Source organism: Typopeltis vanoorti, chromosome 11 (genome assembly GCF_054136105.1).
Source record: "Typopeltis vanoorti isolate ZY-2024b chromosome 11, IOZ_Tvanoo_1.0, whole genome shotgun sequence".
In the NCBI taxonomy this organism is placed as follows: Eukaryota; Metazoa; Arthropoda; class Arachnida; order Uropygi; family Thelyphonidae; genus Typopeltis; species Typopeltis vanoorti.
In genome coordinates, this window is record NC_143559.1 from 133,158,681 (window position 1) to 133,184,897 (window position 26,217).

A 26,217-nucleotide genomic window follows, 5' to 3' on the forward strand; every position below is an offset into this window, starting at 1 on the left:
ATATCAGTTCTAAAGCCGGTACAAGATCTAGAGGGAATCTGCAATTTTTGTATACCAATGCTAGAAGCATTAGAAATAAGAGAGAAGAATTTTTGGCATTAGTCAGTGAAATCTCACCAAAAGTTGTAGGCATTAGTGAAACTTGGCTGTCAGCAGAAGATGTGGTCACTGGAATTGAATGTGATGGGTACAGTATTTTCAGGGAGGATAGAGAAGATAGAACAGGAGGAGGAGTACTGTTGATGACAGCTGATGTGTTGCAGCCAAAGAAAGTAGTATATCATGATGATAGACATGTGAATGAGAGTTCATTTGAGGCAGTCTGGTGCGAAATAGTGACCAACGCAACCAAATATACAGTTGGATGCTGCTATAGGCCAGGGAGTACAGGGGGAGATATTGAATTCATGCATCAGCAACTTAGTGCAATGAGTGAAGGCTTAGTGATTATTATGGGGGATTTTAATTATGGTGATATCAATTGGAAGGAGGAAATATCACGTAGCAAAAAGGAAATGGAGTTCATACATCTGCTACGAGATAATTACTTGAAACAGCACGTAACTGAAGGGACACGTGGTGTGAGAGTGTTGGACCTGGTTATTGGTTCAGAGGTTATATGCATAAGTAAGGTGACCTCGTTACCTCCAGTTGGTGAAAGCGATCATGTGGTATTGACTTGGGAGGTTGCAAAATCTGTGGATTTTTCTATTAAGAAGGGGTATGTACGAAACTACAGGTTAGGCAATTATAACAAGCTTCGGAGTGAGCTTGCAGCCATCCCATGGCAGAACATATTGCAAGGGAAAGATGTTAGCAGTGCTTGGGATAAAATCAGCGGGTATCTGAGGAAAGCAATATCAGATTGTGTTCCCATGGTCAGGAGGTCAAACAAGGCAGGCATTAGATGGATGAGCAGTAGTATCAAGCTTGAACTACAAAAAAAGAAAATGTTATGGAGAATTTACAAGGAGAAGGGCGATCAGGACACCCATGAGCAGTACAAGGCTCAAGCTAGGAAGGTTACCAGCATAGTAAGAAAAGCTAAATCAGATTATGAGAAGACCTTAGCCAAAGAGATCAAGGGTAATCCCAAAGAGTTCTTCCGCTATGTGGCAAGTAAGAGGAAGAATGACTTCGGAAGGATAACCTTAGTGGGTGCTGATGGTATTGAGGTGACAAAATCAGATGTAATAGTCGAGTTACTGAGTGATCACTTCTCAAAAGTCTATCACCCAAGTGAGGATATCTCTATACCTATAGCAATACCTAATGTGAGAATTGAAGCTAAAGAATCAGAGGTATTAAATATATTGCGAAACTTAAATGCAAACACTGCGGTAGGCTTAGATGGAATATCAGCTCGGGTGTTGCGTGAATGTGCAAATGAATTGTCAACCCCTCTTACCTGGATATTTAATTTAAGTTTGAACTCTGGTATGGTCCCTAGGGAGTGGAAGTTAGGCAAAGTGGTTCCTTTGCATAAGGGTGGCTCTAAAACTGCAGTATTGAATTACAGACCAATCACCATCTCAGGAGTAGTGGTAAAAGTATTGGAAAAGTTGGTTAAAGACAAAATTCAAGAACGGGTGGATCAGGATATGATACTCTATAGAGGCCAACATGGTTTTGTTAAAGGTAGATCCTGCCTTAGCAATCTATTAACTATCCATAATAGAATAACATCAGAGTTGGACAAAGGAACTGGCTACACAGTGGTACTTCTGGATTTTGCTAAGGCTTTTGACAGGATACCCCATAGAACACTGTTACGCAAATTGGAGCAGATGGGAATGGATATTAAATTGGTGATATGGATAGGAGAATGGCTCAGGGAGAGATACCATAAGGTGGTGTATGGAGGAGCCGAGTCCAGAATGAGGCAGGTGACCAGTGGTGTGCCTCAGGGCTCTGTGCTTGGGCCAATGTTGTTTAATTTGTATATAAATGATATAGGAAATGGCTTAAAGGGAGATATTCAGTTGTTTGCTGATGATGCAAAGTTGTGTAGTGCAATAAAAAATCAAGCTGATGTTGAAAGTTGCAGGAGGATTTAAATAAGCTGGTAAAATGGGCAAAAGAAAATGGATGTCAGTTTAATGTGGAAAAGTGTAAAGTCCTGCATTTTGGGATTAAAAGATTACCAGCTGTGTACTACATAGATGGAAAGGTACTCCAAGAGATTGATGAAGCTAGGGACTTAGGGGTATTGGTAGATAAGGAGATGAAGTTCAGAGGACACATTGCTAAGGTGTCCAAGATTGCACATAGGATTACTTGGTTGTTGAGGAACACACTGACATCCAGAGATAAAGAGGTTATTATTCCCCTTTATAAAGCATTGATACTTCCACATTTGGATTACTGTGCTCAGGTCTGGTCACCTGGATTCCTTGGAGATGAGGAGGCTGTGGAGAGGGTTCAGAGAAGAGTGACCAAGTTGGTGAGTGATATAAAAAATGCTCCCTACATTGATAGATTGAGAGCTTGTGGATTGCAGAGATTGGTTGATAGGCGAAGAAGAGGGGATATGATAGAAACATTCAAATTACTAAAAGGTTTTTATAGGATTGATGCAGGGGAAATGTTTCAGCTGTGTGATAGTGATGGAAGAACAAGAGGTCATCTCTGGAAATTAAAGAAGAGTGTGGTTAACAAAGGTGTCAGAACAAGGTTTTTTGCCTGGAGGGTGGTGAATGAGTGGAATTCATTGCCTGACTTTGTTGTGAGCTCTTCATCTGTAAATGAATTCAAGAAGAGATATGACAGATATTGTTTTGCTAGTTTGGGTCTCCCGCGATGAGTCTACTGACTCCATGGAGATACCCGTAATAATAATAATAATAATATCCTGCCATCCTAGCAAATAACACTTGTTTAGCTAAATTTTTCCTCTCCCATTCTGTTTAAGGGGCCATACCATCTACAATTAGCTCTGCTCACACATTCCTGAATGCTAACAATGCCAAGTTATTTCCTAATATACTTGTTTTTAATATGATACTGCCATATACCATCTGTTCAGTCTCCTAATCTTTCTCAAGACTCTCATATCTGTGGTCTCCAGTTTAGGAGAAGTGTTTTATTTTTAACCCAGCTCTCAGATCCATAAGTTAAAATTGGTTTGAACACTGTCTTGTATACAGTGTTCAAACTAATTTTAACTTATGGATTTTTTTTAACTTTTGACTTCTCTCTCTTATTCCATATAATTTTATTCAGTTGACCCCCCCCCACACACACACCACACCAGCTTTGCTAATTCTTCTGTCTATTTCCAAATTTAATTTGCCTCTAAAAATTGCAACTAAATAGACAGCAGAATTAGCAAAGCTGGTAATTCATCTATTAGGGATCATAATGTGATCCATAATAGATGAATAATAGTGGAGATAATATACACCTTGTTGGCTACATGACTTATCAAACTATCATCCTGTAGCTCCTTCAATTCCAACTGCTGATTTACAACTCAAATAGAGATTATATATTGTTTAATATAATGTCCTATTTAAACCATATAACTGGAGTGTTTTGAACAGCTTTCCTCTTGGCACCTTGATGTCTTGTCATATTCCTTTACCAGGAAAAACTCTTCCCACTTAATATTTTCACACTGTTCAAACTATTTAGACAATACAATTTTTAGTTTGGTAAAATATACTATGGAGAAGGAAAGGTTAACAGGCTCAATTCCCTCACATAGTGTTCAATTTATTCACAGTCCTTTGAAAGACAGTCCATGGATGGTTACCACATGAAACTGAGAATGTGTTCTTGATAGCTAGTGGTATTCATGGGCTTAAATGGATAATTCACTTGTCTGCTTTACACTGGAACTAAAAGGCAACAAGTCTCTCCAATTCCTGGAGATTATTATTATTCGTGACACCTCCAAGAAGTCCGAAGACTCATCGTGGGAAGATACCTACTGTTCAACTCTCCGTTTCCACCACTACATCGAACCTCTACTACCAATCGTCTACATCATCGCCATCTACTGCCCACCACCACTAGTATTTTTTTTTTTTTTTTGTCTGTAAATTGTGTGTGTTCTGAAGGGGCGATGTGTCTGTATGCAGGATGAAAAACCAGAGTTTCCGGGAGAAAAAACCCTGCTACCTCCATATGAGATCAGCTAACTCGCCTTCAATTCAAAAAGTCCATATAAAGATTCCTCCTGTCATGATGGGAATCACAACAGGAAGAAAATACTGAGAGTATATGGCATTTGGGTGATAAAGAGAAAAAACAAGAACAAGACTACCTTTGAGAAATTCTGATGCAAGATGGTCATAATCCCAAGACAATAAAAAAACATTTTCACAATTTTACACCCACAACATTCTTAAAAAAAAAAGAAAAAAAAAAAAAAAAGGTGTTGGGGAGACTGCAAGCGCTCCTATTTTAGTATTTGCATTTACTACCCAAGTCAGAGGACCACTCAAAAGAAATCCAATTGGTAAAAAATGTTAGGAATGTTCAAAAGAGGGCACAAACTGTGCCTTGCTTTCCACACAAGTGAAAGTCAAGTTCTCTGTCAGAACAGCTAGAACTAGAATAGTCAGAACTAAACAGCTTCTGCTGCATATGACAGTTATATCTGAAAATATAAAAAGGCTTATGAATTGATATAAGTATTTTATCAGTAGACCTCCACAGAGTCAAGAGACTCATTGTGGGAGGTCTCTCGTGCACACAGCTCATCATACCTTGACTTAAATGCATTCACTGTCCCTGCACTCACCACACTCTCAGGCAATGCATTCCAATCACCTGCTGTTTGTCTTCACAATTTAACAAAATTGTTCATGAAACCTAGTCCATGCAAAAAAATTACTCTTACCCACCTACTCACATGGTCCTATACAGCATTCAGGGATGACTTCTTGTTCTCCCATGTCTCCAGACATTCTACAAAAAATTACACCCACATTAATCTGGTAATTACCTCTCATCAACTTTTATGTCTCAATCATGTCCCACTTTGCTTCCTTCTCTCCACTAGGCTCTGCAATTCACATTCTTTCAATCTATCCTCATACTCCACATTCCACGGACCAAAAACAGACAACTGTCTCTGAACCCTCCAACAACTCATCCTTTTGAAAACCAGGTGACCAAATCTGTGCACGTAATCCATATGTAGTTTGATCAAAGTTGTACAATGGAATCATAGCATCCTTATTTCTACACCTGTTCTCCACATTATTCCATAATTTTCTGTTTGTCCTCACAATTTAACAAAATTGTTCATGAAATCTAGTTCATATCCACCATCACCCTAAGATCTTTCATCTCCTCTGCCTCCTCTAAAACATTCCCATCAATTCTATACTCTGTATCCTATCTTTGCTTTCCAAATTTTAAAACCTTATGCTTTGCAACATTAGGCTGACATCTGCACACACTCACCCTGCAGACAGTCTATTCAAGTCCTCTTGCAAGGCCACATTCTACTGTACTTCTCATAACTCTCCACAATTTTGCATCATCTGCCGACCTGGTTGGCAGTGGTTAGTGTACCTGCTCTCAAACCAACAGGTCACAGGTTTAAATCCTGCCATGGGCATGAATGTTTGCAATTGTCTTTAGGTGAAAGATGAATTTCGTCACCTGGTGTAAGACCACCATCCCACTTATTGGATGCCTGAAGAGGCTGAAAAAGTTCCATGTTTGATCTCTAGAGCAGGGTTTCCAAACCATGTGGAAAAAAAAAAAAAAATCTGTATATGACCACTTAAGTCCCTTTCAATGCCATGTACATACAAATTAAACAATGGTCCCAAAACAGAACCCCTGGTGTACACCACTGGTGATATTCCTCTTCTGAGATTTTGGGATATCACTTCCCAATACACAACCTGAATATCTATCAGACAGATAATCTCCAACCCAATGCACTAATCTACTGTAGATAGTTTCTAATATTGAGACATGTTTTCAGATAATTAACAAGTTATGCAAGTCAGACATCGCCAGGAGTATCAGCAAAAGTTGTAAATTACAATTTAGATGTTATCAGAACATCAAAATTGATACATATTAGATAACCAGAATAAAAATCTTACATTTATTACTGTATACATGTTAAGATGGTGACAAGAAAGGCAAACAACAAATGAGTACCTCTAGTCTCGGCAGCATACCACTGTCTATTGCCAACAAACCGAATAACAATATGAAGTGCCACAGTTGTAAAACCGAATTATCAATTTCAACCAGCCTTTCTTCTGTTCGATGCGCCTTCCTTCAGAAAAACAGCTACTGAACTTAAGCAAACATGTCAAAAACCTCAAACAACACCTTAATTGAAACTTTCTCTTCCAAAATCCAAGCATGGGAAACTAAAGCTCGAAATACTTGACCAGCACCCAATCGCAAGTGTACCCTTGCCTGCTAACAAACTCCGTGACCTAATTACATCAACGGTACACGAGTTGATTGAGGCCAAAAAACTTATGCAGTTATTCTGAACTTCCCAACAGAAAATGGAAAATCATTAAAAGAAGCCATCAGCAAGTTAGCAGAAGAATGCAACTTAAATCCCAGAAACGTCAAATGCCATCGTTTCGGACCCATAAAGAAAAGAAAGGACAGAACGAACTTTCCACATCTCCTGAAAGTGACCTGTGACACACTGATATATGCATCGAAATTAATAACAGCAATAAATAACAAGTTAAAGGGCACTTGTCCCCAATTGCACATACATGCTTGACTTAACATTTGCCTAGAGCAGGGGTCGGCAACCTGCGGCTCGCGAGCCACATGCGGCTCTTTGGATGTGAAGCTGCGGCTCTTTAGTTCCATACGCAAATATTATTTATTTTATCAAAAAAAAAAAGTATTAAAAATCGTTCTGAATCGATTAACGAGGATTAGGCACCGATTCTATCTCTCAGCCACTTGTACTCGCTTTTCACCGCAACCCTCCCCCGTGACACGCATCGTCACTGTCGTCAGTCCGTCGGAAGCTCTCGGAAGTTTATATGTTTGGCAATTTTCATTGATTTCGGCATAGCTGGGCATAACACCTTTACTCGTAAACTAAGTAACTAATATTTGCCAAAATTAAAAAAAAAAAAACTAAAATGTGGAGACTGCGCCGTGATAAACACGTTCTGACAAGTCCGTTCGTGCCAGTCGGCGATCACCGCACACGGGAGGCGACCACAGATGCGACGAAACTATGTACTTATAGTCAATCAGTACGTGAGAGAGTGAGACAAACAGTGTTTCGTGTCTAAATTATTTATTTTAATAATTAAATTATTAGAGAATTATTTATTTTATTTAGGTAGGTATTTTTAATTGGGAAATATCGTTGTAAAATGTTTTTTGATAAATTATATTTCATTATGCCCAGCTTCTCGTATCCGCTAAAACAGTACAAGATCTTCTTATTGTGCTATCTTCTATCGAATGTCAGCGACCATCTTGGCGAACAAACCGCGCTCTTGTGCTAATCTGAGCAGTTGTGCACTGCTCTTTCCTGTCCAGTACAAGATAGAATAGCTAAAATGTCTTCAAATGTAACATATTTGCAGGTGGAAGATATTCAACCTTCTTCTGCCTTATCACTTGCTATAGATGAGTCTTGCGACATAAAAGACACGGCACAAGTTGCCCTTTTTGTCAGGTATATGTCTTCCCAATTTCCAAAAGAAGAACTTCTAGGATTGCTACCGCTCTCGGGACAAACTAGAGGGGAAGATATAGCGAATGCCGTGCAAAAATGCCTTGAAGACAATAAGATCTTGTGGCTCTTTAAAAACTTTTTAAAATTTTGTGGCTCTTTAAAAACTTTGAAATTTTGTAAATTGTAATTTTTGACTCTTCCGACTCAAAAGGTTGCCGACCCCGGGCCTAGAGGAAACAAAAATGCCAACTTCAAAGAAAACTTGAAGAAAAATGCCAAAATGGAGACAACAGTTAGATCAGACTACAAACAAGCCAAAACAGTGCAAAAATCAAGTGACACCACCAGCAGCCACCAAGGAGACCAGTATGCAGGCACTGCATAGGAAACGTGCAAGACACTTGCTATCAAATACATGCCTCACAATACCATGCATATCCACTTCAATATCCATGGCCTCAACTCCAGCCTTAGTGTCCACTACCATCTGCAGTCCAAACTCCACTTATTCTTTTTAGCAGAAACTCAAATTTCACCTCTTCCCCCAGCACTACCTCAAACCTTCCAAACCACACACTGTTTAACTCCTTTTGACCCAAGGATGGCATCTGCATACATATCTGCAGTGACATACCCTGTCAGAGAACACATAACCTAGAATCACCCAACTTTGACCTCCTTTGGTTGAAAATATTCCTTCCCCACTTAGTCAAATTCATCTACTGTCTATCACTCTCCTAATGCCACCAACCACTTCAGCTCTAATTTCCTCTCCTTAAAAATTGATTCTCTAGTCCCGCTCTCCTAACAGCAAAATCATCCTCCTAGGAGATTTTAATGTCCATCACACCAACTGGCTTTCCTCCTTCAGTTGTACAGATCTTGCAGGCAGAGATGCTGAAACATCTACCATCACTAACAACCTTGCACAAGTTGTTCACATGCCAACCAGAATACCAGATAACCTAAACCACTACCCAAATACCCTAGATCTGTTCCTTACCAATGATCCTTCCAAATATGCAGTAAATGTAATGAGTTCCCAGGTAATTCTGACCACAATCTAGTGTGTATCCCCCCCATGCAACAATGCTTACACAGTCACTCCCACACAAAAGTAGTTTGGCATTATAACAGTGCAAATGGGACAGCCTCCACAATTACTATGCTTCATTCCCATGGTTGGACTATTGTTTACAGTCTTCCAATCCAAACATTTCAAAGTAATCCTCACTGGCATAGAAACATACATTCTTCAAAGTTCTCTGATATGCCATCCCCTATCTTAACCATGGTTCTCCAGAAGATTTGCCAAGGCTGTACAAATGAAAAATCTAGCATACCACAACTGGCTCAAATCAAGAACTCCATCCATCTTCAATGCTTTTACTGAAGCCTGAAACAGATGCAAGAAAAACTATCAATGCTTCCAAAATAGAATTTGAATGGACAAAAAGCAGGAAACCTGCAGCCTGCCCAAATGGCAGCCATGCTTTTTGGTCTCTTGCCAAAGCAATTGGGTGTAACTTTTGCCCTACACTATTCCCACCTTTATTATACCCAGATGGCTATTGCATCATCGCCCACAGAATCTCCTGGCTTCACACTTTGCCTCCAATGCATGCATAACTGACAATGGCAAATGTCCCCCAATCATTCCAAATGCCCAACATACAATGTCCCCCTATATCCTTTTGCCAGAAAGAGATCAGAAACCTATTGTCTAAATACACAAAAAAGTCTCTTGGTCCTGGTGGCATTCCTCCAATTGTCCTGATGGTATGTGCACTAGAACTAACTTCTATCATATGCTGCCTGTTGCCTGTACATACAATACTCTTACTCCACTGGTATATATCCCAAAGCCTGGAAACTGGCCTATATTCAACCCATTCTTGAGAAAGGTAATAAATCACTGTTATCTAACTACTGCCCTATCTCGCCTCAGTCCTATCTAAAGTGATGGAGAAAACCATAAATTCAACTCCTACACTACCTTGGAATCACCCAGCTATTAAGCTACCACTAGCATGGATTCTGTCACTACCAATCAACAGGAGATCTACTCTGATATCACTCATCTCTGGACAAATGCCATGGAGAAATTTGGTGAATCTCAAGTGGTTGCACTTGATATCTCCAAAGCTTTTGACTGGGTCTGGCAAAAAGGCTTATTAAAGAAACTCTTATCATTTGGACTGTCTCAGGACTTCTGCAGTTGGACTGCTAGCTTTCTGTCTGAATGCACACTATGTGTGATGGTAGACTGTTCTCTATCCTCTCACCATCCAACCAATGCTAGGGTCCCACAAGGTTCTGTTCTCTCACCAATTTTCTTCCTTCTGGATATCAATGACCTATTTCGGTTGACCTCCAACCCAATATACAGTTTTGCAGACAGCACATTGCACTCCTCCCTTTCATTTGATAAACCTTACTCTATACAACTCATCTCAACCTACAGAACATCAACCACCACCCTCAATTTTGACCTCCAAGCCATCCTCCAATGGGGCTCATAACCTCATTAACTTCAATGCTAGCAAAACCCAGTTCTATCTTATTTCTCACAAAAAAAACATTTTCCCCCAGTATTATTTTTGATAACACTCAAAATTCCAGAAAATATGAGATCTCTCTTTTTGGAATTATCCTGACATCAGGCCTCCCTTGGCATAAACACATCGCAATCATTGCATCCTCAGTTTCCTTCACCTCTAAACAGCTGTTAACCTTATACAAATCACAAATCCACCCAGCTATCAAATACTACTCTCAACAATTGGAGTGGGGCTCCTAAAAAGCTCTCTCAAAATGTTTGACTCAATATAGAGGAGAGCAATTAGGTTGATAAATGACCCATCTCTTACCACTCTCCTCACTTTCATATAGATGTTGGTCTCTGCAATTTGTGTATTCTATTTCCATGGCAAATGTTCATCTGAAATAGCATCAATAATTCCCCACTCAGTACTAAGTCCATTGGAACACATACAGCTGCCACCCAACATCCTTACACAGTACACCTTGAAACCAACAGAAGCTTTTCTTCATCCCTGTTACTGATGTATTGTGCAACAGTCTTCCCCTGATGTAGTTCCCAAGGAATACAATATAGACTTAAATCAAATGTAAACAAGTTTCTCCTTTCCCAACCCACTACCCATATATGGTAACATATCCTTATGACTTCTGCATTACTTCAACACTGGTATCACCTCTGGGTCTGGCTCCCATTAATACCTGAAAGGTTGAAACCAGCCAGGATAGTAACCCTTCCCATAATGCACAGCATTATACATGTCTAAGGATATGTACTTTGCATTATGGGATACCAAGGCAAGTGATGTGAAGTCATTTGCTTCTATATACAAGTTGTCCAGTCCTGAAAATACTTCAGGTGTAAACCTTGTTTGCTTACACTCGGATAAAGGATTACACTAATAATATAATTTTTTGGTATCTTTAAGTTATGTATGCTCTATCTCTCATAATATTTTAATCATGACTATCTTTTGTAATGGATGATGGTGTGAAGCTGTGTGTAAAAAATCTAGTTGCGATAGGTTTTCTGTATACTGAAAAGGATAATTTCTTTTTTCTTCATTTATTTTGAAAAGGATATCAAGGAATGGTAATTTGAGATATTCCAGTTCAAGAGTGAATTTTATATTGGGATGCAAGTTGTTCAGAGTCTTTGAAATCAAAGACATTAAGTCATCCATTGTTCTTGACTTGCAAAACTTGTGGGGTTATGTTTCATTAAACTCTTTAATTATCTTAAGGATTTAGTCTCAATACCAGAAACCATCTACAGAACTGCTAAACCACAAACTTATGTATGCACTAATCTACTATCCAACCCATTCAGTTCCAATTCAACTACTAGCTTGTCATAGGGCAATTTATTAAAAGCCTTTGCAAAATCTAAATATAATACTGTATATGCATTCCTATTGTCCAATGTATTTGTCACCTTGTTTATAATAAGTAAGTAAATTTCTAAAACATGATCTTCCTTAAGTAAACCTATGCTATCCATTAAAGAGAATTCTGCTATTAATCCAGTTCTGAATCCTTGTCCTTAGTAGCTTCTCCAACACCTTGACCATCTTCCTACTGCTCAAGTTCTGCATTATGCTACAAGGATGAAATACTTTAATGAAATGCTCATTTACATCACTCCATTCTTCGCAGTGTATCATTCTTCCTTCAACTGGCCGGATATAAAAAAAAATCCCTAGGATAGCCTCATTTGCTAACTACTGCCTTCATTTGCTAAAGTCACCTTCCTTGCTTGCTCTTTATACTCAAGTAATGATTATTGCCACTCATTTTATGCTACCTCTCACATACTTTTTTTTTTTGAGAATGCATGCTCCACCTCTTCAGTCATCCATTTTATACCTGCCTTATTTAATCTCCTGATCTTTGGATTACACTCAGGCATTGCATCTGCCAGATGGTTCCTGATTAGAGACCAAGCATGCTGGCCTGGTTGGCTAAGTGGTTAGAATACCTGCTCTCCAATTCGATTCTAACCATGGGCATGGATGTTTGCGAGTCTTCAGGTGGGAGATGAATTTCACTGCCCAGTGGGACAACTGTCTCATTTATTGGCGACCAAGAGGGAAAAAAATTATATAATTGATAAAAATGGCAAAAAATCCTTAGTCCACCTATGGTACAAAAATGTGCAATAGGTTCATAACCTTTCGTGAGTGGGAACCATAAAAAAAAAGCATTGACTTCCTCCCCATCCAATTCCTCATTCCATGCTATTGTTGCAAATAGCCTCCTGAGTTAGTCATAATTATGTCATAGTTCTACATATAACACTTGATATGGATTTTTCACAAAAATCCATATCAAGGAATATGTGCCAACCTCAATTCCATGTGTAGCCTGTTACATACTGCTTAAGGTAGGTGTCCTTCAAAAACTCAATTCATTCTCTTTGGTTCCAGATGCTGTCTCTTCATTCTAGTCTATATTACCATAATTGAAATCACCCATAATGATCACCCTTTTATTAGCCCAGACCAATTTGCCTCACCACCTTCCAAATTACCAGGTCTATAGCAACAGTCAAAACATTTGATCTTGTCCACCCCACTTCACACCATACTGCTTCAAACCAGTTACCTCTGCATTTCCATCCTAAATTAGCAAAAGTCCTCTGTCATCATCATCAATAACACTCCTCCCTTTATGCCTTGTCCGTTCTGTCAGAATGTCATCCTCATTCAACCATGTCTCACTTATTCCAACAATTTTTGGGTGAATGAACTATCAAATGCTGCAATTTCATTCTACTTGTTTGAATACTTCTAGCATATGTAAATATATAAACTAACTCATTTGTTTCTATAAAGAGTTAGTGACCCTTCTCAGATATGACTCCTACACACTCCACTCCCACATCCTTGACTATCTTAATCCTTTCTTGCACACCCACATCTACTCCTAAAACTTATCTACACTTCTTATGCAGCGTCTCCTTGTCTAATCTGACCTCCCCATTTCCCTGTCCACCTTGTGTTCCTTCTTTCTTTTCACTTGTGCCACTCATCTCTGTTCACAAACTTCCCAAGATTACTCTTTTGCTTCCTCAGGTCTTACATTCACTTCAGTCATTTTCTTTTGCACAACAGTTTCTCCAACTGACTCACACTAAACCCATTTAAATGGAGCTTCTCTTTGAATCACTTCTAACCACCCTTCAAATTCATGCCATACATTTGCAACTCCTTTCTCCTCACACAACTCTGTTAGCATACTACTCAATCTTTGCTTGCCTTCAACTTATTATCATACCCAGACAACATGCTAACTACCTTACCTACCACACTATTATCTTTCTCCTTAAGTCTCCTGACATCCATCCTTACATTCTGCTTATTACCAGTCAAATCATTTATGCAAATACCAACTCTTTCTTGCATACTCCTCTTATCTAATTGCTTCAACTACCTTATTCATTCTAACCCAGAAAACAAACCACCTTTTCACTCACCTCTAATAATCAAATCCTCATACATTGCTACTCTCAATTCATTCGATATTTCTTTCAAATATTTTATCCCATTATTCACATTTCCATATGTACTCCTACACAGCAACAGAAATTACTGCCTTATTCTAAACCATGTTCAGTCCTCATTAGACATTTAAACCCCTTAGATATGAGATATGATAAACATTATACCTGTCATTTAAACAATAATACATGTAGTAGTTACATGCCATTAATAGTTTAATTATAAAAGTCATTATTGTTTAACTATTTTCCTTTTGAATGATATAAGGATTGCTCTGCTTTATATATCCAAAATTGTACTTATTGACCCAATGAATCATGTCCCAAAGGATGTAAAACAGTTAAAAATTTCAAGTGTGTTTTCATTGTGTGGTCACTCTAGATGTAGTATGAATAATCACAATAACAGCCTATAGGCAAGAATGTTTCTTGTCAAGTTGATGGAAAGTTTGGCCTTCTTAAAATTGCATTACACAGAGCACAAAACAAACTTTGTACTTAGTATAATGCAGTTTTAATAACTGATTTTATCAGTTATTAAAACTGATAATCTTTACCTTTCTTTTAGGCTTGCACGGTGATCCGAATGCATTTTTGGAAATTATGGAGACAACTACCGTGTTTGAATAAAAGCTTTAGTTTAATATTACTAAAATTGAGGCGGAAGTGGGTCAAGCGCTGCGGACGTGTTTTGAAGAGCTCCTGATTCAGATAAGTTTTACTAGGAATAATTAAGTATATATGCGTAATTGTTTAAGTAAGAGTGGCTGTAAACGTTGTGGGCTACCGATATTATTAGGGTGGGTTTTTTTTTTCTTGTTTAAACTAAATACGAAATCGTTAATATTAGACCTAGTAACCTGCAGAGAAGAAAAAAATAATAATAAAAATAAATTAAAAAAAAAAAAAAAAAAAAAAAAAAAAAAAAAAATGGCGACGGCATTGTCATTCCATGATTTTAATTTGGATTTCAGTCGTTTCGTTAAGTGTGAGGTCTGTTATATGTATTCCTCCGATTATATAAATGCTTTGTGGATGTTTAGTGCAGATGGAAGAAGGGTGTGTGCGAAATGTGACCTGAACGAGGAATTGATGAATGCGAATATGAAGTTGATGACAGAAAGTGCTAGTACCGATTGTGTCGTGAGTGCACGTTTGAAAGAGAAGGATGGCGAGAAAGACAGGAGAAAAAAATGTTAGAAAACAAAAAAAAAAGAAAAAGAGCGATTTGACAACTGTAACGGATGTTAAAAGGGACGAAAGTGAGGCGGAAAGAAACGAAATTGAGAGAACAAATGAAAGTAGAAATGGCGTGATGCAGAAATCACAAGTAAAAAAAATCAAAAGAATGAATGATAGCGAAAAAAGAATGACTGATGGCGAAAGTTGGACGCATGTTGGAACGAAAGTACTGAACCAAAGAAAGATGAATGACAGTAAAAGTGAGAAGAATGATAGCGAAAGTTGGACGCATGTTAGTCCGAAAGTACGGAAACAAAGAAGGATGAATGAGAGTGAAAGTGAGAAGAGGGGAGTTAGAAAGATTTAATGATAGAGAGAATGCGTCGCGAGGTTCGGAAGGTGAATTGGATCGGATGAAGCAAGAAATGAAATAAATGCGAAATGAAATCAAGATAATTCAGGTCAAAACTATTAAAATAAATCATGATGGCATGAAAGAGTTAACAAAAGATGGGTGAGTGGCGTTGTATGGTGACTCCATTATTAAAGGTGTGCTAGAGGATAAAATGCACAAGGTATGTTTTCCAGGCAGTAAAATGAGTAGAGTGATTGAGGCATTGAATATGAGGCGGGAACGGGCAAAAGAGTTAATTGTATTAATTGGTACAAATGATTTGAGAGAGAACAAAGAGCATGTCAAAATGAATGTCAGGAGACTGCTTGGAAAGATAAAGGAGAATAGTGTGACAGGAAGGGTAGTCAGTGTGTTGCCTAGGTATGATTGTGGTGAAATGAGGCAGAGAGCAAGGATTATGAATGATATTCTGGCTGAAATGCATGAGGAGATGGGAGTACAGTTTGTTAATGTGTGGAATGAGTTTGAGGGACGAAGTGAGCTGTATGGGAGCGATGGACTGCATTTGAGTGGTTATGGTGGGAGTTGCTTGGAGAGACTGCTGCTGGAAGTGGAGAAATGAATAGAGAGAATGAATCAGATTGAGCGGGGAATGATGTGAAAGAGCAGGAGAGTAAGACAGGAGAGATTGAAGAAGTGGAAATGAATGGGCAAGTGGGTGGTATGAGTATAGAAAATGAGAGAATGGGTGTGCAAGAGAAGCAGGGAGGCTCAGGGTGGACAGGGATACACAGCGTGAGAAAGGTGGATGCTCCAAGAGGAGGTGAGAGGATGTGTATGCAGGAAAGTAATGGGATGATCACGGATCAAAAGGAAAAGATGGAATTGCAAAGGGTTCTAAAATGAAGAAGCAGAAAGGGAAATGGTCCCAGTCCAGCATGGAGAGATCACATCGAGTGAGTGGTATCAGTGGAACTAGCTGTAGATCCAGAAATGAGTTGTGTTTGTATACCAATGCTAGAAGTATAAGAAACAAGGCGGATGAAATCATTGCACTAATTGCGTCTGTGCACCCAGAGATTGTCGGAATAAGTGAGACATTGTTAGATGAGGATGACATCCTTACAGGAATAGAGATGAAGGGTATGATGTGTTTCGTGAGGATAGAAGGGATAAAAAGGGAGGGGGAGTGCTATTGATGATAAAGAGTTGTGTCCATACAAGGTAGAGATGCAAGAGGGAAATGGGGCCAGTAGTTTTGAGGCAGTATGGTGTGAGATAGAGGTGAATAGAATCAAATACTTGATGGGATGTTGTTACAGACCTGGTAATGTGGATGGTGGTGATAGTGAAATGTATAGTCAAATAAACCAAGCAAATAAGAAAAGGGTGATCATTATGGGTGATTTTAATTATGGCAATATAGACTGGAATGAAGAGATAGCAACTGGAAGTAAAGAAAATTTGTTTCTTGAGTTTTTGAGGGATAACTAAATCAGACAGTATGTAGCAGAGGGCACAAGAGGATTAAGGATCTTGGATTTGGTCATCTCATCTGAGGATGTAATTATCAATGAGGTATCAAATCATCCACCAATTGGTGAAAGTGGCCATGAGGTGATTACTTGGGTGGTTGCCAGCAGTGCAAGGACCCCTGTGAAAATAAGGTATATGTGGAACTACAAAGGGAGTGATTATGAAGAGCTCAGGAGACAGCTTGCAGGTGTAGCATGGAATGAGGAGTTAGCTGGAAAAGAGATCAATGCAGCTTGGGGGATTTTCAAAAAATATTTAGTAGATGCAATGTCTAAATGTATACCATGGGTGAGAAGGTTAAATAAGGTAGGTGTGAGATGGATGAATAAAGAGATTAAACATGCAATACAGAGAAAGGACATTGTGGAGGCAGCATAAGAGAAGTGGAAGTAACCAATTTCATGAGGTCTACAAAGACCAGGCAAGGAGGGTGACTTGGTTGGTGAGAGTAGCTAAAGAGAGGTATGAACAGCAGTTAGCTAATGAAGCTAGAAAGAATCCTAGGGAGTTCTTTCGATATGTAGCCAGCAAAAGAAAGAATGATTATGGAAGGATGACATTGATTGGAGGAAATGGTATAAAGACAGCTGTTGCAGAATGTGTGGTGGAGATACTTAATGAGCAGTTCATAAAGATCTTTCAATCTTGTGAATGTGACTTCATGGAGAGATTAAGAGCAGTTGATGATGGGGAGGAGAGACTGACTGTAAGTGAGCAAGAGGTGTTTTGGGAGTCGAGTAAACTAGATGTAAATAAGGCTGTGGGACTTGATAATATATCACCGCGTATTCTGAAGGAATGTGCCAGAGAGTTGACACCTGCCTTGACATATTTTTTTAATACGAGTCTTGCACTCGGTCAAGTCCCTAAAGAGTGGAAGGAGGGCAAGATTGTGCCACTTCATAAAGGAGGTGATCGAACTCAAGCATCAAACTATAGGCCTATCTGTGTGTCAGGTGTTGTGGTTAAGTTGTTAGGGAGAAGCTTGTGAGAACTAGGATCCATAGTTGGGTTGACAACAATGGTATAATCTTTGATGGACAGCATGGATTTGCTAAAGAGAGGTCGTGTTTTAGTAATCTACTTAGTTATTACAATAAAGTGACTGCTTCCTTGGACAGAGGAGAAGTATACACAGTAATATACTTGGATTTCGCAAAAGCTTTTGATAGAGTACCTCATGATAAGTTGACAGTCAAACTAGAGCAGATGGGGTTGGACATTAGATTAGTGCATTGGATTGGAGACTGGCTATCTGATAGGTATCAACAAGTTGTGTATGGGGGTGCAATATCCAGGAAAAGGAAAGTCACTAGTGGAGTGCCTCAGGGATCTGTTTTAGGGCCATTGCTATTTAACTTGTATATTAATGATATTAGCGAAGATTAGGATGGAGATATTCCGTTGTTTGCAGATGATGCAAAGTTGGGACGAACCATAAATAGTGAAGATGTTGTGGCCTTGCAAGAAGACTTGAATAAATTGAGTGATTAGGCAAGCAAATGGGGATGCGAGTTCAATGTTGCAAAATGTAAGATTTTAAAATTTGGAAAACAAAGATGGGATGCAGAATTTATGCTTGGTAAGAATATATTGTTGGAAGTAGAGGAAATAAGAGATCTGGGGGTGATAGTGGATAAGGATCTAAAATTTAGGGGACACATCGCCAAAATCGTGAAGACAACACAAAGACTTCTGGGAATGATGCGGAGGACACTGACTGTAGAAGTAGGGAGATTCTTGTTCCATTGTATAAGGCTTTGATTAGGCCACACATGAACTATTGTGCCCAGATTTGGTCACCTGGTTTTCAGAAGGATGAAGAGATGTTGGAAAGGGTCCAAAGGCGACTGACTAAGGTAGTTTCTGACCTCTGGAATGTCGAGTATGAGGAAAGATTGAAAAGATGTAATTTGCAGAGTCTAGTGGAGAGAAGGAAGAGGGGAGAGATATGATAGAGACCTACAAGTTGGTAAGGGGTTGTTATAGGATCAATGGTGGAGAAGTTCTACAGAGAATAGTGGGAGATCAGAGGAGAACCAGAGGTCATCCCTGGAAACTGTATAAAGAGGGTGTGAGTAGGGGAGTGAGAGGCGGGTTTTTTTCGTGCAGAGTTGTGAGTGATTGGAATGCCTTGCCTGAGAGCGTGGTGTCTGCAAGGAGTTTGAATGTGTTTAAGACGCGGTATGATGAGGTGTGTGAGATAAAAGGACCTCCTAGATGAGTCTTTGACTCCATGAGGTCTTGTTTAATAATATAAAATTTTATATTTAATAATAATATAAAATATAAAATTTTACAATTTGACGTTTCGACCTTTATGTCAAGGTCATCTTCTGGAGTGTACAAATATACACAAGAAACAAGTTATACTACAATCAGATTGGTTCGTTAAAGACACTGACCAACCGCTACCACAATTTCACCTCTGGTGAAAAAATAAAAAAATAAAATAAAAAAAATAAAATAAAAATAATTAAAAAAAATAAAAATAAAATAATAAAAAAAAAATAATAATAATAAAAAAATTATACATCACTAGAGTCCTATTATTTGTGTTGTCTACTACATACATATATTAACATCATTCCAGCCAGTTGGAGTGGAATGGTTTCTAATACTAGCGGATTGGCTAGAGTCCTGACTTATGTTGAATCTTTCATATTAGGTTGGCTGAATGTGTGCCATCCAGATCCTTGGAATTTTCATACCATCTTTATTGTTGATATTTGGGTGGTTTATCAGGATTTCGTAGGATTCTTTAAATTTTCTTTCGTACCATGTTTTTGTGCGGTGTAAGGAGCAGGTGCTTTTCCAGTTGATTTGGTGTAAGGTGTTAAGTGCATGGTCTGAGAGGCCTGCTTCACCATAATGATTATATTTAATGTGTTCTCTCTTGCGTATAAGGATTGTCCGTCCTGTTTCACGAATGTACGGTAAGTTACAGGTGCAGCGGATGCAATAGACTCCAGGATGTGCTAATGGGAGGAGAGGATCCTTAGAGGAGCTGAATATGGTTTTAAGTTAAGTGGGTGGTTTAAAGGTGGCATTGAGGTTATAATGTTGTAGGATTCTGTTGATTTTTTCTGATAATCTTTACCAGTGGTCTAACTGATTAGATAAACAGCTTCTTCATCACCAGTGGAGTACATGTGGTAAAAACAGTGGCTGATTTTTATATCAATCAAAACATCTCACACAATCAGAACATATTCCCTTACTTAGGAAGATATGAGTAACATCCATTAGTATTTCTCAATGGAGAAACATTATCCAGCATAGGTGACAATTTTCTTACTTTTGGGTTCTCTAAAATTAGAGAAATCAGAGGAACACATACAATTCAATTATAATTAGAAAATTAATGACTTTCAATCACATGATCAACACCTTAACTTAAAATGTATCTTTTAAAACTATCAGTACATATGACTAGGAATATCCTCTTGTAATTGTACGATTACACCAGTATAATGCTAATAAGATTTATGCTTTGAAAAAATGCCTCATTTCACTAAAATAATTTTTTTTATAATATAATTTCTGCAGAGTAGAGCACAAGGACATTCATTAAATATCAATCTTTAACTATTAAAATTAACCAACAAAACAACACAAAAATATAATGCCAACAAATTTTCCCAATTCTTGTGATACAATAACAAACATACCCAAAGCTCTTGACACGGCTAGAGTACCATTTACTCGCCAAGTCCCATGGAAGACTACAAATCCTCCCAGTTTCTCTATCCTCTGTTTTTCATCCTGAAAGTAAAATTAAAGCATATTTCACAGATTAATGCTGAAAACTATAAAAAAAAATAACAAATATATATATATTTATTATCAAACTAATACTGAAAGAAATGGATGGGCTAGCAAACTGGCACCTAGTCAACAAGCCACATAATTACAATAGGTGTAATTATGTGGCTTGTTGGCCACATAATTACAATAGGTACCCAAGTTCATATCAGTGTATTACTTGTATTATTTAACCTTATAAATCACAATATGATGAAAAAAAAATAGGTGTGTGAACACTGTAGCTATCTAACTCTAAGACTGCAGCAACCAAATGGGTATCACTGGTTGGACGATGCACAGACTACATGCTGTGTCAGAAACATTTCATTAGAAGTTTTCTTTGGATTGACCATCTCCTGATTAACATAAACTTTCATTGGAAGCTTTTCCAGTGTCATCCTGAACTCTGGATTGGCACAAATCAGATCTACTTAATTTGGAGACTGCTTGTATTTAAGTTATAAGACTGGATGATGGTCTGATGTAAGATCAGGTGTGGGAAGGCACTATTCCACTTAGCTACACACATCTAATCATCTCTCCTACTATTTCATTCTCTTAATACACACAACTACCATCAATACCATCTGCCACCCAGCACAGACAAAAAACACAACAGTATTTTTTGTCTGTGCATCTACAAAGTTCAGGAACGAAGAATTTTGTTTCCAAACTTGTAGATGGGGAACACGTTGAAAGTTTGTTTAGTATAAATGTCAAAGACTGTTTACCAATTTAAGTATTAATATTACGATATTAATACTTAAATTGGTAATCCCTAGGTAAGTCCCTAGTCATCAAGAGATTGATGAGGCTAGGGACTTAGGGGGATGTTGATAGATAAGGAGATGAAGTTCAGGAGACACATTGCTAAGGTGTCCAAGATTGTACATAGGATTACTTGGTTGTTGAGGAACACACTGACATCCAGAGATAAAGAGGTTATTATTCCCCTTTATAAAGCGTTGATACTTCCACATTTGGATTACTGTGCTCAGGTCTGGTCACCTGGATTCCTTGGAGATGTGGAGAGGGTTCAGAGAAGAGTGACTAAGTTGGTGAGTGATGTAAAAAATGCTCCCTACATTGATAGATTGCGAGCTTGTGGATTGCAGAGGTTGGTTGATAGGCAGAGAAGAGGGGATATGATAGAAACATTTAAATTACTGAAAGGTTTTTATAGGGATGCAGGGGAAATATTTCAGCTGTGTGATAGTGACGAAAGAACAAGAGGTCATCCCTGGAAATTAAAGAAGAGTGTGGCAGTTAACAAGGGTGTGAGAGCAAGGTTTTTTGCCTAAAGGGTGGTGAATGAGTGGAATTCATTGCTCGACTTAGTTGTGAGTTCTTCGTCTGTAAATGAATTCAAGAAGAGATATGACAGATATTGTTCACACTGCTTGCACTCAATGAGTGCAAGCAGTGTGAATGAATGAATTGAAAAGTTTATATTGACAGATTGGTGCTTAGCAAGATCTGGGTTAGAAATAAAGTAGTTTAAAAAGATCCATGAAAGTTGAAAAAAAAAAATTAGGAGTGAAAAGAACAGAATTATATTAATAATATTAAAACATTGGACACTATTATCATTCAATAATGTATGCAGAACTTTTGTCTGTTTATATATACTTTCTGGAGAATTTTACAGCCAAAAGAAAGAGAAACCAAGATGTAGTGCAGTTAGTGCCTTACAAGACAAATTTAATATTTTACCATGGAGACCTTGTAAATTATATAAGTAAATTAGCTTACAGTAGAGCATATAACAGAGCATTTAGTATCCAGTTGTTCCTCAGCGCTATTTGAATGATGGTGGCAGCCAAAGCTCCAATTACAAATGGTATGTTGCTAAGTCCCCCCCCATTTAAGGGGTATTTTGCATAATATAATACAGAATTTTGTGGCATGCTGTACTTGTGGTATGTATGCATCCTGGCAGTTGGATATGTGGTGGGTGAGAGAAAGGGGAATGCATATATGCATAAAATATAGGCAATGGGAGTAACTTAGATATTACAATAACCAACCTCGTTGCATCTGGGGTGGGAGAATCTCAACCTAGAGAGACGAGTAGTGTGATGGAGGGTGAGAATGATGAGCACAATATGAATGAAAAAATAAGAGTGGGGAGTGTGGAAGGCTTGAATGATTATGAAGTTTTTGGAGATTGTCTTGAGTGGAAGGATGAATAGTGAGCAAGAGTGGCTAACTAGCAGAGAGATGAGCTGAAAGAGCAGGTGGAATGTCTTGGGAATGAGATAAGTATGAAAGATGAGATTAAGCGAATCAGAGTAGGAGTGAGAGTTATGGCAACAACAGAAGAGGAGAGAATGGAAACAGAGAGAGGGAATGAGAAGAATGAGAGAGAGTGCTGGAACCAGGGATACAGTGATGCCAGGACAGCAGGTAAGTAGGGGAACACACAGTGAGAGAGAGATGGATGCAGGTGAGCAATCAAGGAACAGAGTGGTAAGAGACGTGATGTATGGAGACCCGATGATCCGTGGTGTGCAAGATAGGATGCCAGAGGAGTGTTTGCCTGGAGGAACGATAGTGTGGCTATGGCAATTAAGTGAGGGTGAAAGATGGATGATATGATTGTGATGGTGGACATGAATGACTTGAGAGGCAGTAAATAGCATGGAGAGAGAGATCCGAGATTCATGCTCGAGGTTGTACAAAAGAAAACACAGAGGAAAGATTGTGTGTTATTACCCAGGTATGATGATGATGTGTACCCATTTATATAGTTTGCATATTCTTTACTTATTTTACGTTTATATCTTTATCTAATCTTGCTAGTTATATATCTTACTCACTCATACAAATTTCCCTTTTCTTAAACAAGCTAACTTTTGGCCGTTCTTAAGTTTAGACAAGTGTAATTTAATTTATGATTAGGGCTTTGTCCAAGTATGGAACGCTGCTCTTAAACATATACTCTGAGATAGTTCACCTGATAAATATTGACAAATTTATATTTTAACTACGCCAGCCAATACTGAGGATAGACGAGGCACTTATCCAAGGTGGCTCTCTCAGAGTGATACATAGTAATAAACTTCCAACAATAAATAAACTAATTTCTGTTCTCTTTATCTTAGCATGCAGTCATGGCTCTAAATATCAAATTATACTCGTGGGTCCCTCCCGCTTGGTTCGTTGGTAATTTTATGAGTGGCTATTTGAATTCATATAACAAGCTGGACACAGGCAAATTCTACGAAACATATTTATTAAATCAAGATATTATACATGAGAAAACATAAATGCATGGTCAACTATAAAGTGTTGCTAGTAAGACCTCAATTTCAATATTAACATTACAATACATGAACAAATTATCAGGACCACTTCTATGTATAATTTAACAAACTCCTAGCTTATGTAGCCTATCCTTTATCACACACGTGGTCACTTGTTATATTTCTCAACATATCACAATCATCTCTTATACAAATCCCTTCTAGGGAAACACTTCTCTAACAGGGACAGATCAATGTTAAATTAGGGATAGTTCCTAAAGTTCCTTACAATAAGTCCATTTATGTGCGAAATCCTAAAGATTTCGCACATAAATCCTCAACTGGAAAACAGAATAAGACAATCTACATTAGCGTTCGTAGAATGACTTTCAGTTCTTTCTTCAGCCTTGTCTGGACATCAAGGCTCCTTTAAGGTCTACAATTCTCCGGGTCACACACGATAGCTGCACGGCCATATTCTCTGAATTGGAAAGGCTAGTGCCGCTCAGGACTAGTATCGCAGGCACATATCTGGATTACAATCGCATGATATAGCATAGCTATCCTGGTCTGAGGAAATAGCTAGCCCCAACTCACATGCTACAGCAGATGACTCATACCTTCCATGGCCAGCCTAGAATCTTCTCCGCTGGCAGAGACCGAGAGCCAACATCCATGAGGTCAGGAAACAGGAACCAACAAGCCTCGTGTGGGGGAGAATTGCCGTTTATATTGCCTGCTTCAACCTCCGAGATTCGCGCACTTCGTCACATTGTTTATCGTGCTCCGCACACCTCCATGTGCATGTGGCATATTTTCTTGGAAAGCGTTCAAGCTTCCTTTTCGTATAACTTCCTTTCCCTCTGGCCATACGTTATTCTGGACGGCAAAAATGTGACCCTTGGGACCTTAGCTTATACACTTTGCTTTCTTATAATACATGAACAAATTGCTTTAAATAAATTAATACCCTAAATAGATTTCTCTACTAGACTTCCTGGAAAACAGGTTAAGTCTCACATATTTTCATATTAAATATTTCTTCACTTCTATCTTAGTGTTATTTATACATATATACACTGTGCTCATTGTCAAAACACCACATTCTCTACCTACAATCAAGGTCAGTTGTTCCTGAATAAATTAATGTTTTGTCCCACTTATTTCCTTGATTATTCAGGACACAACAGCGAGCTAAGTAGAAGAGCAGTAATAATGAATAGCTAAATAGCTAGAATGTGTCAGAAGAGAGAATTGGAATATGTGGATGCTTGGAGGGAATTTGAGGGATGAAAGGAGCTGTATGCGAGACTGCTTGCATTTGAATGAGGAAGGATGTAGGTATCTGGAGAGATTGCTGTGTTAATGCAAGGAAATTAGAATTCCCAGGGTGGATGGTAGCAGGGGTGGGATCTTGTGGGAATGGGTGCTTGGGGGAAGTGGGATGACATCAGGTAACACTGAGTCCAGTGGAGTCTGGAAGGGATAATGATAAATATAGAAGCAGTGACATTTTTATACTTTATACTAATGCCAGCAGTATCCAGAATAAAGGAGATGAATTGGTGGCATTGATAGCATCAGCCTGGCCAAAGGTTATTGGGATCCGAGACATGGTTGACAGAAGATGATATAACAGAAGTAGCAGGGTACAGCATTTTTCTGCAGGATAGGAAGGGAAAAATGCAGTGGTGGAGTACTGATTATGATAAGTGATGATTTATGTCGTGGAGGCTTTGGAAGGTAGTGATACTAATGGTTTTGAAAGCATATGGTGTGAGGTAGAGGTGGGCAAGACAGGATATTTAGCAGGATGTTGCTACAAGCCAAGGAACACAGAGGGTGGGGAACAGATGTTTAGGCAGTTGAACTTGGCAAGTGCAAGAAGAATGATTGTTATGGGAGATTTTAACTACAGCAGTATAAGTTGAGAAGAGGAAAATACATGTAGTAATAAAGGGGAATTTTGAAATTCTTGAGGGACAGATGTCTTAGGCAAGATGTAATAGAGGGAACAAGAGGTTTGGATTTGGTCATAACATCAGAAGAGCTGATAACTGAGATCACATCTCTTCCCCCCTGTTGGAGAAAGTGACCATGTAGTTTTACTTGGAAGATGAATAGACATGCAGGAACATCAAAGAAAAAGGAACGTATATGGAATTATAAGGCAGGTAATTATAATAGTCTTAGATATCAACTTGGAACAGTTCCATGGAGGCCAAAATTGGAAAGCCAGGATATCATTAGTGTGTGTGGGAAATTGTGAAGGAATATTTGTTAGCAGCAATAGTAAGCTGTATTAAACAAGTGAAGAGGACACAATTTGGTGCAAAGTGGATGACAATATCAAACAGGAACTGCAGGTGAAAAAGAGATCATGGAAGAGATACAAGGAGAGGGGGTGGAG

The 26,217-nt window shown here is 38.5% G+C and overlaps 1 protein-coding gene across 1 annotated transcript in view; it reads right to left on the minus strand.

Annotated features, from left to right (window-relative positions):
* LOC150102063 (uncharacterized) overlaps nt 1-26,217 on the minus strand; it is a 93,445-nt gene that overhangs the window by 18,578 nt on the left and 48,650 nt on the right. The window contains exon 4 of the mRNA XM_090399982.1: nt 20,427-20,520. Within this exon, the coding sequence (XP_090256108.1) occupies nt 20,427-20,520 (94 nt within the window). The remainder of the gene's footprint in view (nt 1-20,426; nt 20,521-26,217) is intronic.